This window comes from Scyliorhinus torazame, chromosome 24 (genome assembly GCF_047496885.1).
Source record: "Scyliorhinus torazame isolate Kashiwa2021f chromosome 24, sScyTor2.1, whole genome shotgun sequence".
Lineage (NCBI taxonomy): Eukaryota > Metazoa > Chordata > Chondrichthyes > Carcharhiniformes > Scyliorhinidae > Scyliorhinus > Scyliorhinus torazame.
Window position 1 is genome coordinate 2,785,731 of NC_092730.1, and position 15,880 is coordinate 2,801,610.

General features: G+C 59.5%; 1 protein-coding gene across 1 annotated transcript; it reads right to left on the bottom strand.

Annotated features, from left to right (window-relative positions):
* Nucleotides 1–9,157: 9,157 nt before the first annotated feature.
* Nucleotides 9,158–12,995, bottom strand: LOC140400178 (uncharacterized). Its single transcript, XM_072489645.1, has 2 exons — nt 12,830–12,995; nt 9,158–11,181 (listed from the first exon to the last, which is right to left on the bottom strand). Exons 1-2 carry the CDS (start codon nt 12,993–12,995, stop codon nt 9,359–9,361), a joined length of 1,989 nt encoding a protein of 662 aa, XP_072345746.1. The 3' UTR covers nt 9,158–9,358.
* Nucleotides 12,996–15,880: the final 2,885 nt, after the last annotated feature.

Below are 15,880 nucleotides of genomic sequence, written 5' to 3' on the forward strand. Positions count from 1 at the left end.
AGCCCCCACGCAGCGTCAAGCCCCCCACGCAGCGTCACGCCCCCACGCAGCGTCAAGTCCCCACGCAGCGTCACGCCCCCACGCAGCGTCACGCCCCCACGCAGCGTCACGCCCCCACGCAGCGTCACGCCCCCACGCAGCGTCAAGCCCCCCACGCAGCGTCACGCCCCCACGCAGCGTCAAGCCCCCCACGCAGCGTCACGCCCCCACGCAGCGTCAAGTCCCCACGCAGCGTCAAGTCCCCACGCAGCGTCAAGCCCCCCACGCAGCGTCACGCCCCCACGCAGCGTCACGCCCCCCACGCAGCGTCACGCCCCCACGCAGCGTCAAGCCCCCCACGCAGCGTCACGCCCCCACGCAGCGTCATGCCCCCGGCTCCAGCTGCAGATGAGCCCGGAGTGTTGCCCGGTCCGTGGCTGTGCGCCCTGCAACACGGCATCGGGACCCCGTGGACTCGACCTGCAAAATACTGCTCCCTTTTGGCCCGGCTCACCCCCCCCCCCCACCCCCCGGACCATCCCCCACCTAGTGACCCCAGCCCCTGCCAAAGCCCCCCCTGCCCGTGGAACGGCTCCCACCCGACTGTGGAGCCCTGGAGCCCCTCGCCGTCGGGAATTCGGCCCATCGGGGATGGAGCATCGAGGGAGGGCCTCAGGTGACGACCTGGCGGTTTGCGTTTTGGAGGGGGCGAAGCCTCGATTTCAGCACCAGGCGGGGATTCGCCACCGGAGAATCCCACACATTATTTTTGGCACCACAAGTGCGAGAACCAACAGGGCCAGACAGCGACAGTGAGCGAGAACCGACAGGGCCAGACAGCGACAGTGAGCGAGAACCGACAGGGCCAGACAGCGACAGTGAGCGGGAACCGACAAGGCCAGACAGCAACAGTGAGCGAGAACCCACAGGGCCAGACAGCAACAGTGAGCGAGAACCGACAGGGCCAGACAGCAACAGTGAGCGAGAACCGACAGGGCCCCACAGCAACAGTGAGCGAACAGGCCAGACAGCGACAGTGAGCGAGAACCGACAGGGCCAGACAGCGACAGTGAGCGAGAACCGACAGAGCCAGACAGCAACAGTGAGCGAGAACCGACAAGGCCCCACAGCGACAGTGAGCGAGAGACCGACAGGCCCCACAGCAACAGTGAGCGAGAACCGACAGGGCCAGACAGCAACAGTGAGCGAGAACCGACAGGGCCAGACAGCAACAGTGAGCGAGAACCGACAGGGGCCCACAGCGACAAGTGAGCGAGAACCGACAGGGCCCGACAGGCAACAGTGAGCGGGAACCGACAGAGCCAGACAGCGACAGTGAGCGAGAACCGACAGGGCCCCACAGCAACAGTGAGCGAGAACCGACAGGGCCAGAGAGCAACAGTGAGCGAGAACCGACAGGGCCAGACAGCAACAGTGAGCGAGAACCGACAAGGCCCCCACAGCGACAGTGAGCGAGAACCGACAGGGCCAGACAGCGACAGTGAGCGAGAACCGACAGGGCCAGGACAGCAACAGTGAGCGGGAACCGACAGGGCCACACAGCACACAGTGAGCGAGAACCGACAGGGCCAGACAGCGACAGTGAGCGAGAACCGACAAGGGCCAGACAGCGACAGTGAGCGAGAACCGACAGGGCCAGACAGCGACAGTGAGCGAGAACCGACAGGGCCAGACAGCAACAGTGAGCGAGAACCGACAGGGGGCCAGACAGCGACAGTGAGCGAGAACCGACAGGGCCCCACAGCGACAGTGAGCGAGAACCGACAGGCCAGACAGCGACAGTGAGCGAGAACCGACAGAGCCAGACAGCAACAGTGAGCGAGAACCGACAGGGCCAGACAGCAACAGTGAGCGAGAACCGACAGGGCCCCACAGCAACAGTGAGCGAGAACCGACAGGGCCAGACAGCGACAGTGAGCGAGAACCGACAGAGCCCCACAGCAACAGTGAGCGAGAACCGACAGGGCCAGACAGCAACAGTGAGCGAGAACCGACAGGGCCAGACAGCAACAGTGAGCGAGAACCGACAGGGCCCCACAGCAACAGTGAGCGAGAACCGACAGGGCCCCACAGCGACAGTGAGCGAGAACCGACAGGGCCAGACAGCGACAGTGAGCGAGAACCGACAGAGCCCCACAGCAACAGTGAGCGAGAACCGACAGGGCCAGACAGCAACAGTGAGCGGGAACCGACAGGGCCCCACAGCGACAGTGCCCACAGCGACAGTGAGCGAGAACCGACAGGGCCCCACAGCGACAGTGAGCGAGAACCGACAGGGCCCCACAGCGACAGTGAGCGAGAACCGACAGAGCCCCACAGCAACAGTGAGCGAGAACCGACAGGGCCCCCACAGCAACAGTGAGCGGGAACCGACAGGGCCAGACAGCAACAGTGAGCGAGAACCGACAGGGCCAGACAGCAACAGTGAGCGAGAACCGACAGGGCCAGACAGCAACAGTGAGCGGGAACCGACAGGGCCAGACAGCAACAGTGAGCGAGAACCGACAGGGCCAGACAGCAACAGTGAGCGAGAACCGACAGGGCCAGACAGCGACAGTGAGCGAGAACCGACAGGGCCCCACAGCGACAGTGAGCGAGAACCGACAGGGCCAGACAGCGACAGTGAGCGGGAACCGACAGGGCCAGACAGCAACAGTGAGCGAGAACCGACAGGGCCAGACAGCAACAGTGAGCGAGAACCGACAGGGCCCCACAGCGACAGTGAGCGAGAACCGACAGGGCCAGACAGCAACAGTGAGCGAGAACCGACAGGGCCAGACAGCAACAGTGAGCGAGAACCGACAGGGCCAGACAGCAACAGTGAGCGAGAACCGACAGGGCCAGACAGCGACAGTGAGCGAGAACCGACAGAGCCAGGCAGCAACAGTGAGCGAGAACCGACAGGGACAGACAGCGACAGTGAGCGAGAACCGACAGGGACAGACAGCGACAGTGAGCGAGAACCGACAGGGCCAGACAGCAACAGTGAGCGAGAACCGACAGGGCCAGACAGCGACAGTGAGCGAGAACCGATAGGGCCAGACAGCAACAGTGAGCGAGAACCGACAGAGCCACACAGCGACAGTGAGCGAGAACCGACAGGGCCCCACAGCAACAGTGAGCGAGAACCGACAGGGCCCCACAGCAACAGTGAGCGAGAACCGACAGGGCCAGACAGCGACAGTGAGCGAGAACTGACAGAGCCAGACAGCAACAGTGAGCGAGAACCGACAGGGCCCCACAGCGACAGTGAGCGAGAACAGACAGGGCCAGACAGCAACAGTGAGCGAGAACCGACAGGGCCCCACAGCAACAGTGAGCGAGAACCGACAGGGCCAGACAGCGACAGTGAGCGAGAACCGACAGGGCCAGACAGCGACAGTGAGCGAGAACCGACAGGGCCAGACAGCAACAGTGAGCGAGAACCGACAGGGCCAGACAGCGACAGTGAGCGAGAACCGACAGGGCCAGACAGCAACAGTGAGCGAGAACCGACAGGGCCAGACAGCGACAGTGAGCGAGAACCGACAGGGCCAGACAGCAACAGTGAGCGAGAACCGACAGAGCCACACAGCGACAGTGAGCGAGAACCGACAGGGCCAGACAGCAACAGTGAGCGAGAACCGACAGGGCCAGACAGCGACAGTGAGCGAGAACCGACAGGGCCAGACAGCAACAGTGAGCGAGAACCGACAGAGCCACACAGCGACAGTGAGCGAGAACCGACAGGGCCAGACAGCGACAGTGAGCGAGAACCGACAGAGCCAGACAGCAACAGTGAGCGAGAACCGACAGGGCCACACAGCGACAGTGAGCGAGAACCGACAGGGCCCCACAGCGACAGTGAGCGAGAACCGACAGGGCCCCACAGCAACAGTGAGCGAGAACCGACAGGGCCCCACAGCGACAGTGAGCGAGAACAGACAGGGCCAGACAGCAACAGTGAGCGAGAACCGACAGGGCCACACAGCGACAGTGAGCGAGAACCGACAGGGCCAGACAGCGACAGTGAGCGAGAACCGACAGAGCCACACAGCGACAGTGAGCGAGAACAGACAGGGCCAGACATCGACAGTGAGCGAGAACCGACAGGGCCCCACAGCGACAGTGAGCGAGAACCGACAGGGCCAGACAGCGACAGTGAGCGGGAACCGACAGGGCCAGACAGCGACAGTGAGCGAGAACCGACAGGGCCAGACAGCGACAGTGAGCGGGAACCGACAGGGCCAGACAGCAACAGTGAGCGAGAACCGACAGGGCCAGACAGCGACAGTGAGCGAGAACCGACAGGGCCAGACAGCGACAGTGAGCGGGAACCGACAGGGCCAGACAGCAACAGTGAGCGAGAACCGACAGGGTCAGACAGCGACAGTGAGCGAGAACCGACAGGGCCCCACAGCAACAGTGAGCGAGAACCGACAGGGCCCCACAGCAACAGTGAGCGGGAACCGACAGGGCCAGACAGCAACAGTGAGCGAGAACCGACAGGGCCCCACAGCAACAGTGAGCGAGAACCGACAGGGCCAGGCAGCAACAGTGAGCGAGAACCGACAGGGCCCCACAGCAACAGTGAGCGGGAACCGACAGGGCCAGACAGCAACAGTGAGCGAGAACCGACAGGGCCCCACAGCGACAGTGAGCGAGAACCGACAGGGCCAGACAGCAACAGTGAGCGAGAACCGACAGGGCCCCACAGCAACAGTGAGCGAGAACCGACAGGGCCACACAGCAACAGTGAGCGAGAACCGACAGGGCCCCACAGCAACAGTGAGCGGGAACCGACAGGGCCAGACAGCAACAGTGAGCGAGAACCGACAGGGCCCCACAGCGACAGTGAGCGAAGAACCGACAGGGCCAGACAGCAACAGTGAGCGAGAACCGACAGGGCCACACAGCGACAGTGAGCGAGAACCGACAGGGCCAGACAGCAACAGTGAGCGAGAACCGACAGGGCCACACAGCAACAGTGAGCGAGAACCGACAGGGCCAGACAGCAACAGTGAGCGAGAACCGACAGGGCCACACAGCGACAGTGAGCGGGAACCGACAGGGCCACACAGCAACAGTGAGCGAGAACCGACAGGGCCCCACAGCAACAGTGAGCGAGAACCGACAGGGCCCCACAGCGACAGTGAGCGGGAACCGACAGGGCCACACAGCAACAGTGAGCGAGAACCGACAGGGCCCCACAGCGACAGTGAGCGAGAACCGACAGGGCCCCACAGCAACAGTGAGCGAGAACCGACAGGGCCCCACAGCAACAGTGAGCGAGAACCGACAGGGCCAGACAGCGACAGTGAGCGAGAACCGACAGGGCCAGACAGCAACAGTGAGCGAGAGCCGACAGGGCCCGACAGCAACAGTGAGCGGGAACCGACAGGGCCAGACAGCGACAGTGAGCGAGAACCGACAGGGCCCCACAGCAACAGTGAGCGAGAACCGACAGGGCCAGACAGCGACAGTGAGCGAGAACCGACAGGGCCCCACAGCGACAGTGAGCGAGAACCGACAGGGCCCCACAGCAACAGTGAGCGAGAACCGACAGGGCCCCACAGCAACAGTGAGCGAGAACCGACAGGGCCAGACAGCGACAGTGAGCGAGAACCGACAGGGCCAGGCAGCGACAGTGAGCGAGAACCGACAGGGCCAGACAGCGACAGTGAGCGAGAACCGACAGGGCCAGACAGCAACAGTGACCGAGAACCGACAGGGCCAGACAGCGACAGTGAGCGAGAACCGACAGGGCCAGACAGCGACAGTGAGCGAGAACCGACAGGGCCAGACAGCAACAGTGAGCGAGAACCGACAGGGCCAGACAGCGACAGTGAGCGAGAACCGACAGGGCCCCACAGCAACAGTGAGCGGGAACCGACAGAGCCAGACAGCAACAGTGAGCGAGAACCGACAGGGCCAGACAGCAACAGTGAGCGAGAACCGACAGGGCCCCACAGCAACAGTGAGCGAGAACCGACAGGGCCCCACAGCAACAGTGAGCGAGAACCGACAGGGCCAGACAGCGACAGTGAGCGAGAACCGACAGGGCCAGACAGCAACAGTGAGCGAGAACCGACAGGGCCCCACAGCGACAGTGAGCGAGAACCGACAGGGCCAGACAGCAACAGTGAGTGGGAACCGACAGAGCCAGACAGCAACAGTGAGCGAGAACCGACAGGGCCCCACAGCAACAGTGAGCGAGAACCGACAGGGCCAGACAGCAACAGTGAGCGAGAACCGACAGGGCCAGACAGCGACAGTGAGCGAGAACCGACAGGGCCAGACAGCAACAGTGAGCGAGAACCGACAGGGCCAGACAGCGACAGTGAGCGAGAACCGACAGGGCCAGACAGCAACAGTGAGCGAGAACCGACAGGGCCAGACAGCAACAGTGAGCGAGAACCGACAGGGCCAGACAGCAACAGTGAGCGAGAACCGACAGGGCCAGACAGCAACAGTGAGCGAGAACCGACAGGGCCAGACAGCGACAGTGAGCGAGAACCGACAGGGCCAGACAGCGACAGTGGGCGGTTGCACATTTGTTACACAATGAGTTACAGTATTGGAGATGTAAAGAATTGATCAGGAACAGGGTGATTTTCGCGCTTTGATCCCCAACACAAATGTAATGATTGGATTCAGCTCCATCCAACGTGACAGGAATCTGAAGACACTTGACTCCATTTTTATCACTTGTTGCACTCACCTTACCGGCCCTCACCTTCTCCCACTGGCTTCCCCTGCCCTCCCCCTCCCCCCCTCCCCTTCCCCCCTCCCCTCACCTACCCCCTCCCCCTACTGCCTGATTTACACTGGCTTCCCCTCCCCTCCCCCTCCCCCTCTCCCCTCCCCCCTCCCCTCCCCTCTCCCCTCCCCCCCTCCCCCTCCCCCCTCCCCCCCTCTCCCCTCCCCCCCTCTCCCCCCTCCCCTCCCCTCTCCCCTCCCCCTACTGCCTGATTTACACTGGCTTCCCCCCTCTCCCCCCTCCCCCTCCCCTCTCCCCTCCCCCCTCCCCCTACTGCCTGATTCACACTGTGATCAGGACCTCAACTGACCCTCAAACTTACTCCGTCTATGGTCCAAACTCACTCATAACAGGCTCATGAAAGAAAATTGTTTATTAGTTTCCTGCAATTTCCAATCAATCATATTCTCCTGGAGGGGGTGGAGGGGATGGAGGGGATGGAGGGGGTGGAGGGGATGGAGGGGGTGGAGGGGGTGGAGGGGATGGAGGGGGTGTCGGGGATGGAGGGGGTGTCGGGGATGGAGGGGATGGAGGGGGTGGAGGGGATGGAGGGGGTGGAGGGGATGGAGGGGATGGAGGGGGTGGAGGGATGGAGGGGGTGTCGGGGATGGAGGGGGTGAGGGATGGAGGGATGGAGGGGGTGGAGGGGATGGAGGGATGGAGGGGTGGAGGGGATGGAGGGGGAGGGGAGGATGGAGGGGGTGGAGGGGGATGGAGGGGGTGGAGGGGAGGATGGAGGGGATGGAGGGGGTGGAGGGGATGGAGGGGGTGTCGGGGATGGAGGGGGTGGAGGGGATGGAGGGGATGGAGGGGGTGGAGGGGATGGAGGGGGTGGAGGGGATGGAGGGGATGGAGGGGGTGGAGGGGATGGAGAGGTGGAGGGGATGGAGGGGGTTGGGAGGGTGGAGGGAGTGGAGGGGATGGAGGGGGTGGAAGGAATGGAGGGGATGGAGGGTGTGGAGGGGATGGAGCGGATGGAGGGGGTGGAGGGGATGGAGGGGGAGGAGGGGATGGAGGGGATGGAAGGGGATGAGGGGGTGGAGGGAATGGAGGGGATGGAGGGGATGAAGGAGGTGGAAGGGATGGAGGGGATGGAGGGTGTGGAGGGGATGGAGGGATGGAGGGGATGGAGGGGATGAAGGAGGTGGAAGGGATGGAGGGGGATGAAGGGTGTGGAGGGGATGGAGGGGGATGGAGGGTATGGAGGGGGTGGAGGGGATGGAGGGGGAGGAGGGGATGGAGGGGGTGGAGGGGATGGAGGGGGTGGAGGGGATGGAGGGGGATGGAGGCAGTGGAGGGGGTGGAGGGGGATGGAGTGGGTGGAGGGGATGGAGGGGATGGAGGGGGATGGAGGGTATGGAGGGGGTGGAGGGGATGGAGGGGGAGGAGGGGATGGAGGGGGATGAAGGGGGTGGAGGGGATGGAGGGGGTGGAGGGGATGTAGGGGGTGGAGGGGGTGGAGTGGGTGGAGGGGGTGGAGGGGATGGAGGGGGATGAAGGGGGTGGAGGGGATGGAGGGGGTGGAGGGGGTGGAGGCGGTAGAGGGGGTGGAGGGGGTGGAGGGGGTGGAGGGGGTAGAGGGGGTGGAGGGGATGGAGGGGATGGAGGAGGTGGAGGGGGAGGAGGGGATGGAGGGGGTGGAGGGGTTGGAGGGGGATGAAGGGGGTGGAGGGGATGGAGGGGATGGAGGGGGTGGAGGGGGTGGAGGGGGATGGAGGGGGTGGAGGGGGATGAAGGGGGTGGAGGGGATGGAGGGGGTGGAGGGGGATGATGGGGGTGGAGGGAATGGAGGGGGTGGAGGGGGTGGAGGGGGATGGAGGGGGTGGAGGGGGATGGAGGGGGTGGAGGGGGATGGAGGGGGTGGAGGGGGATGAAGGGGGTGGAGGGAATGGAGGGCGTGGAGGGGGTGGAGGGGGATGGAGGGGGTGGAGGGGGATGAAGGGGGTGGAGGGGATGGAGGGGGTGGAGGGGGATGATGGGGGTGGAGGGGATGGAGGAGGTGGAGGGGGAGGAGGGGTGGAGGGGTTGGAGGGGATGGAGGGGTTGGAGGGGTGGAGGGGATGGAGGGGGTGGAGGGGGTGGAGGGGGTGGCGGGGATTGAGGGGGTGGAGGGGGTGGCGGGGGATGATGGGGGTGGAGGGGATGGAGGAGGTGGAGGGGGAGGAGGGGTGGAGGGGTTGGAGGGGATGGAGGGGTTGGAGGGGTGGAGGGGATGGAGGGGGTGGAGGGGGTGGAGGGGGTGGCGGGGATTGAGGGGATGGAGGGGGTGGAGGGGGTGGAGGGGGGTGGCGGGGTTGGAGGGGATGGAGGGGTTGGAGGGGTGGAGGGGATGGAGGGGGTGGAGGGGGTGGAGGGGGTGGCGGGGATTGAGGGGGTGGAGGGGGTGGCGGGGATTGAGGGGATGGAGGGGTTGGAGGGGATGGAGGGGGTGAGATGGGGGTGAAATACTCTACAAAAGTTAAAAATTATTTTTAGAACATTGGAATAAGTCTTGATTCTGGAACATGTTTGGGAGTGGGTTCAATTGCAGTGCCTCCTCGTGTTGGTGCTGGGAGCTGAGAGCTATTCAAGGTGAGGGGCAATGGAAAGATCTTCTTTCGAGCTAGACTGTGCTCCCGCCTAGGGAGTGGCGAATTCACTATGGGAATTGTGAATAAATTGTTCCAGTCTGTTCGGTTGCCCAGGAATGGACGTGAACAGCTCCTTGTTAACAGGAATTACACTTTCTGTACCATCTTGGTCTTTGCAAGTCTTTGATCTCTCCACTGTTGACAGCTGAAACTCACTCTGCCCACCCAACTCTGTTCTTCTGCTGGAAATGGGAGGGTCACTTTTAAGAATTTCACTTGGTTTAAAGATTTCTTGGAAGAGGAGGTCAGCAAAGGTTTCTCCCCAGGGTAATGCTTCATGCCTGGATCTAGAAACATTCAAAATCTTCCCCCAGAGATGTCCCGCATCCAGTCCAGTCCCCGAGCCCGGTGCTCCTGATTCAACTCTGACGCTCAGGGTGTTGCTAGAAGCTGTGACCTGACTCTTCCCGACGGGAGCTCGGAGCTTTCCGGTTGCTGGGATATGGAAACAATTAAAGATTGAAGACGGCAGAATCTTGGTGCAGAGTTCGGACAGGGGCTCCGAGACTGCCAGCCATGCCTTCCTTTCAGGAACTGCTTTGGGGTTTGGTGGGAATGTTTCATCAAGTGGTATCTCAACAAACTCATCACATTGTGAAGGTACCATGTGGGTTGGAGCTGCAAAGGACGCCTCTGATTTCCACTGTAATTTAGAGACGGATGAAGTTGGTGCTGGGAGTGGTCTTGGACCTTGACAGTGTGAGGATATCGATATTAGGCTCGGTGTCTGCTCAGTGGAGTGATCTTTGCTCACGTTGACCTTTAGGCATCCAAGATGTGAAGAGTTAGTGGGGTGCGAAACGGTGAAGGAGCCATCATCTCCTGCTACCTTGGGATGTCGTCCATTCTGGTCACTTGCTCCGGTAGTTGACCTTAACCCTGCAGAATAACCTCCAGTTGACCTCTTTGGCTGATTGACTGACGGAGAAGCAATGGTGACACTTGGGTTGAATGTTGCGACCGGCGCCTCGCCATTTTGACCGGGTAAGTCTTTGAGGCGTGGGTTTGGTTTTGTTGATTTGTCCTGCAGGCAACTCCAGAACTTTGGTGGCCAGTGGGAAGGTTGGCTTTCCCCGGCTACTGGAACCCACATCCCTGGTGCCTGGGCTAACTGGTGAGGTTCTGGCGAGCTCAGAGTGATGGAGCTGACCAGATCAGAAGACAAACTGTGAGCATTCAGCAGAGCTACAGAACCTGAATTGGGCCTTGACTCCCGGACTGACTGGAGGCCATGAGGAACTTTGTCCTTTTCTGGATATTCACCATTGTCTCGTCTGGACTCTGAAGACAATCTTCTTTCTCTTGAACTATAGCTAGGTTCCAGCCTCTGATCTCTAGGCTGACCAGGGCTGGAAGTGAGGTTTAGGTTGGACAGATAGCAAGCTGTGGGTAGCTGGAAGGTGTGTTTTGGACCACATGCCTGGGGATTTAAGCTAGAAAGGGATTTCTCTTTGGGCTGGACCGATGTCTGGGGGAATAGATACTCAGTGGCAGCAGACACCTCCATGGCCAGCACAGAGTGCAGTGAGGGACAGGGGATTGAGAGCACTGCAAGGACTGTGGGTTGTCCCTTGACTGATGTTTGGGGTCTGGCAATCAGATGGTCACCACTCCCAGTCTGAGGATGGGAAAACGCGGAACACCAAATGGATTCCGCCAAACTAGAAATGCGGTGTGTGGATCGAGGTTGGGCAAAGTGGACCCTCACGTGATCAGACTTCTCTCTATGTCGTTTTCTCTTCATAGTGACACACGGCAGGGCTTGTATGATGAGGAGACAGCTCATAATGGCGGCAACAAACAACAACAAATCTGTGGGAGGCAGGGGAAGAAGGATTTGAATCAATGCAAAGAGGCAATCGCCAAACACCTGTAGATGCAGCTTCACCGACAGGGACGAAGTGTGATGACCCTGCCAATTCTTGTCATAGGGGTACTGAGGTCAACTGAGGCCATGGTTTGGGGATCGCACGAGAGGACTCACTGAGCCACATGGGGTATGGTTGGGGGGAGGGGGAGGGGGCAATAAATCACCAGCATCACTTCCCAGGAACATCGAAGTATTAAAGCAGCCCCAATTCTGCTGTCAGGCTCATTCATCTAATGCCCACCCTGAGTGTGACAGATATGGGGGGGGGGGGGGGTGTTGATGGGATGTGTGTTGTGAACTGGGGGCGTGGTGGGGGGGGGGGGGGCATCTCTCAGGTGGTGGGGGGGGGGGGGGGGTGATGACTATATTCTGGCTGGAGCTTCCCCATAATTTATGGGGTTACTTATGTTTTCCCTTATATTCCATCCAATTTCTACCTTGTAATAATATCCTGTTCAAATCTCATAGAAATATTAAGAAAATGTTGTTATTCTTACGTTAACCCTAGTTAGCTGTCCACAAAGAAATGACGAGGAGTCTGAACAAATGGATCTATTACAGGTTCTTCAATGAGCAGCGCAAGCTGACATATTAGGACAGGACTGAGTCGCTGGAGGAGACAGAGCTCTTATAACCCCCTGCTTGCACCAGGTAGTGACTGTACTTCATTCTGAGGAATCTTTCAGTATAAACAAATCACACTTCTGATTGTGGCCTGTGTAAATCTGACACAGTGTTTTACCCAATACATAGAACATAGAACATAGAAAATACAGCACAGAACAGGCCCTTCAGCCCACGATGTTGTGCCGAACCTTTGTCCTAGATTAATCATAGATTAACATTGAATTTACAGTGCAGAAGGAGGCCATTCGGCCCTTTGAGTCGGCACCAGCTCCTGGAAAGAGCACCCTACCCAAACTCAACACTTCCACCCAACACCAAGGGCAATTTGGACATTAAGGGCAATTTATCATTGGCCAATTCACCTAACCTGCACATCTTTGGACTGTGGGAGGAAACCGGAGCACCCGGAGGAAACCCACGCACACACGGGGAGGACGTGCAGACTCCGCACAGACAGTGACCCAAGCCGGAACCTGGGACCCTGGAGCTGTGAAGCAATTGTGCTATCCACAATGCTACCGTGCTGCCCTTGAGAACAAATAAATCTACACTATCATTTTACTGTAATCCATGTACCTATCCAATAGCTGCTTGAAGGTCCCTAATGTTTCCGACTCAACTACTTCCACAGGCAGTGCATTCCATGCCCCCACTACTCTCTGGGTAAAGAACCTACCTCTGATATCCCTCCTATATCTTCCACCTTTCACCTTAAATTTATGTCCCCTTGTAATGGTTTGTTCCACCCGGGGCAAAAGTCTCTGACTGTCTACTCTATCTATTCCCCTGATCATCTTATAAAGCTCTATCAAGTCGCCCCTCATGAATAGTATTCCCACTCAGACTGCAGTACAGTTTGGATCCTGGCTGCCAGAGTTCTGCAATATAAAAGATTCCATATTGGATACCAATACCTGAACGATTAACCTCAAACAGAAGAGTGGGGGCTTGGGCAATTCTTACCATGGGGGTGGGTCCCTGGGTAAGCTCCCGAAAGCACCGACTCCTTTACTTGCATTTTCAAAGCTAAAGTGCACAGTTCATCGAAGAGGGTTGGTGCAAAGTCTGATCCCGGAAGTTGCCCATGAGAACTGTCACCTGATTGGTCCTGGAATGCTGCTGTTACCATGTGACACCATAGTGAAGTATTGTGACATCACTGGGTGACCAATGTTATCAATCGGCACCAATAATGTTGCCAATTAATAATGATGCTCTTTAGAGTCGCCAGGTATCAAATGATGCCACCACAAGGCTTTACCGGATATCGATCAAAGGACCACACAACCAGTTAGTCAGTTTAAGTTCAACGGTGGTTTATTTACACACAAGGATTACTTTGACATGCAACACAAAACACTAAAAGTTAAACTACACCTAACAACTACAATAACCTGTACTTAACTTCAGGGCAACCGGCTCTATGCAGATGGACAAGGCCTTTGTCCGGGTCTTGCGTGGCTGGGTGGAAGAAGTGACTCTGTTTCTGCTGGGCTCAGCCGTCTGGTAACGATCATTGGTCTTGGACTTGTCTGTCTGGTCGCTATGCTGCACTTGGGTTGGCACAGGCCGGGGCCAAGAGAGGCCGAGCACACGGCTGTGTCTCTTCTCATCCCTCTGGGATTTCGCGCTCTTTGGGGCGGTCCTTAACTTGGACCCAATAATTCGGCAGGCTTCGATCACTGCCTTCGATTTTGGCCAATAAAGGGGCGGGTGCCTTGATGGCTGGGCGTGTCCTTAGCGGTCACTGACCTTGGCTGTTTGGGCTCCCTGAGTAAAGGGAGTGGCGACGGTTAGCCTGCATCTGTATCGGTTACCTGAGTACAGTCCTTTTATTCTGGGGAAATGGGCCAGTAGAATGCAAACGAGCGGGGTTTTCGATCGCGTCCAGCTATCTGAGTCTGTCTGAGTCCTGGGTTGGCCATAATTCCCATGGTCCTTTGCAGGTGGCCATCTGAGATGGCTACAACAGGGACCGATGGAGGTCATAACCTTTGCCTTTTGACCCAGGGAGGGTCCAGAATGGAGTGGATGACACTGGGCAGGCACGACACTAATGGCTGGGTGAGGTCAAACTGTTCTGTCCAGAGGGGTCTGTACAGGACAGGTGAGACAGTGCCACATGAGGAGGGCTGGACAGGTGAGACAGTACCAGGCGGTGGGTCTGGGCAGGTGAGACAGTGCCAGACGGTGGTGTTGGACAGGTGAGACAGTGCCAGACGGGCTCTGCTGGACAGGTGAGACAGTGCCAGACTGTGGTGTTGGACAGGTGAGACAGTGCCAGACGGGCTCTGCTGGACAGGTGAGACAGTGCCAGACTGTGGTGTTGGACAGGTGAGACAGTGCCAGACGGACTCTGCTGGACAGGTGAGACAGTGCCAGACTGTGGTGTTGGACAGGTGAGACAGTGCCAGACGGACTCTGCTGGACAGGTGAGACAGTGCCAGACGGTGGGTCTGGACAGGTGAGACAGTGCCAGACGGACTCTGCTGGACAGGTGAGACAGTGCCAGACTGTGGTGTTGGACAGGTGAAACAGTGCCAGACGGACTCTGTTGGACAGGTGAGACAGTGCCAGACGGTGGTTCTGGACAGGTGAGACAGTGCACAGACGGTGGTTCTGGACAGGTGGCAGTGCCAGACGGGCTCTGTTGGACAGGTGAGACAGTGCCAGACGGTGGTTCTGGACAGGTGACAGTGCCAGACTGTGGTGTTGGACAGGTGACAGTGCCAGACGGGCTCTGCTGGACAGGTGAGACAGTGCCAGACGGTGGTTCTGGACAGGTGGCAGTGCCAGACGGACTCTGCTGGACAGGTGACAGTACCAGACGGACTCTGCTGGACAGGTGAGACAGTGCCAGACTGTGGTGTTGGACAGGTGAGACAGTGCACAGACGGACTCTGCTGGACAGGTGAGACAGCGCACAGACGGTGGTTCTGGACAGGTGACAGTGCCAGACGGACTCTGCTGGACAGGTGAGACAATGCCAGGCTGTGGTGTTGGACAGGTGAGACAGTGCCAGACGGGGTCTGCTGGACAGGTGAGACAGTGCCAGACTGTGGTGTTGGACAGGTGAGACAGTGCCAGGCGGGGTCTGCTGGACAGGTGAGACAGTGTCAGACTGTGGTGTTGGACAGGTGAGACAGTGCCAGACGGGGTCTGCTGGACAGGTGAGACAGTGCCAGACGGGCTCTGCTGGACAGGTGAGACAGTGCCAGACGGACTCTGCTGGACAGGTGAGACAGTGTCAGACTGTGGTGTTGGACAGGTGAGACAGTGCCAGACGGGGTCTGCTGGACAGGTGAGACAGTGCCAGACGGGCTCTGCTGGACAGGTGAGACAGTGCCAGACGGACTCTGCTGGACAGGTGAGACAGTGCCAGACGGACTCTGCTGGACAGGTGAGACAGTGCCAGACTGTGGTGTTGGACAGGTGAGACAGTGCCAGACGGGGTCTGCTGGACAGGTGAGACAGTGCCAGACGGGCTCTGCTGGACAGGTGAGACAGTGCCAGACGGACTCTGCTGGACAGGTGAGACAGTGCCAGACGGGCTCTGCTGGACAGGTGAGACAGTGCCAGACGGGCTCTGCTGGACAGGTGAGACAGTGCCAGACTGTGGTGTTGGACAGGTGAGACAGTGCCAGACGGGGTCTGCTGGACAGGTGAGACAGTGCCAGACGGGCTCTGCTGGACAGGTGAGACAGTGCCAGACGGGCTCTGCTGGACAGGTGAGACAGTGCCAGACTGTGGTGTTGGACAGGTGAGACAGTGCCAGACGGGGTCTGCTGGACAGGTGAGACAGTGCCAGACGGACTCTGCTGGACAGGTGAGACAGTGCCAGACGGGCTCTGCTGGACAGGTGAGACAGTGCCAGACGGACTCTGCTGGACAGGTGAGACAGTGTCAGACGGGGTCTGCTGGACAGGTGAGACAGTGCACAGACGGACTCTGCTGGACAGGTGAGACAGTGCCAGACGGTGGTTCTGGGCAGGTGAGACAGTGCCAGACTGTGGT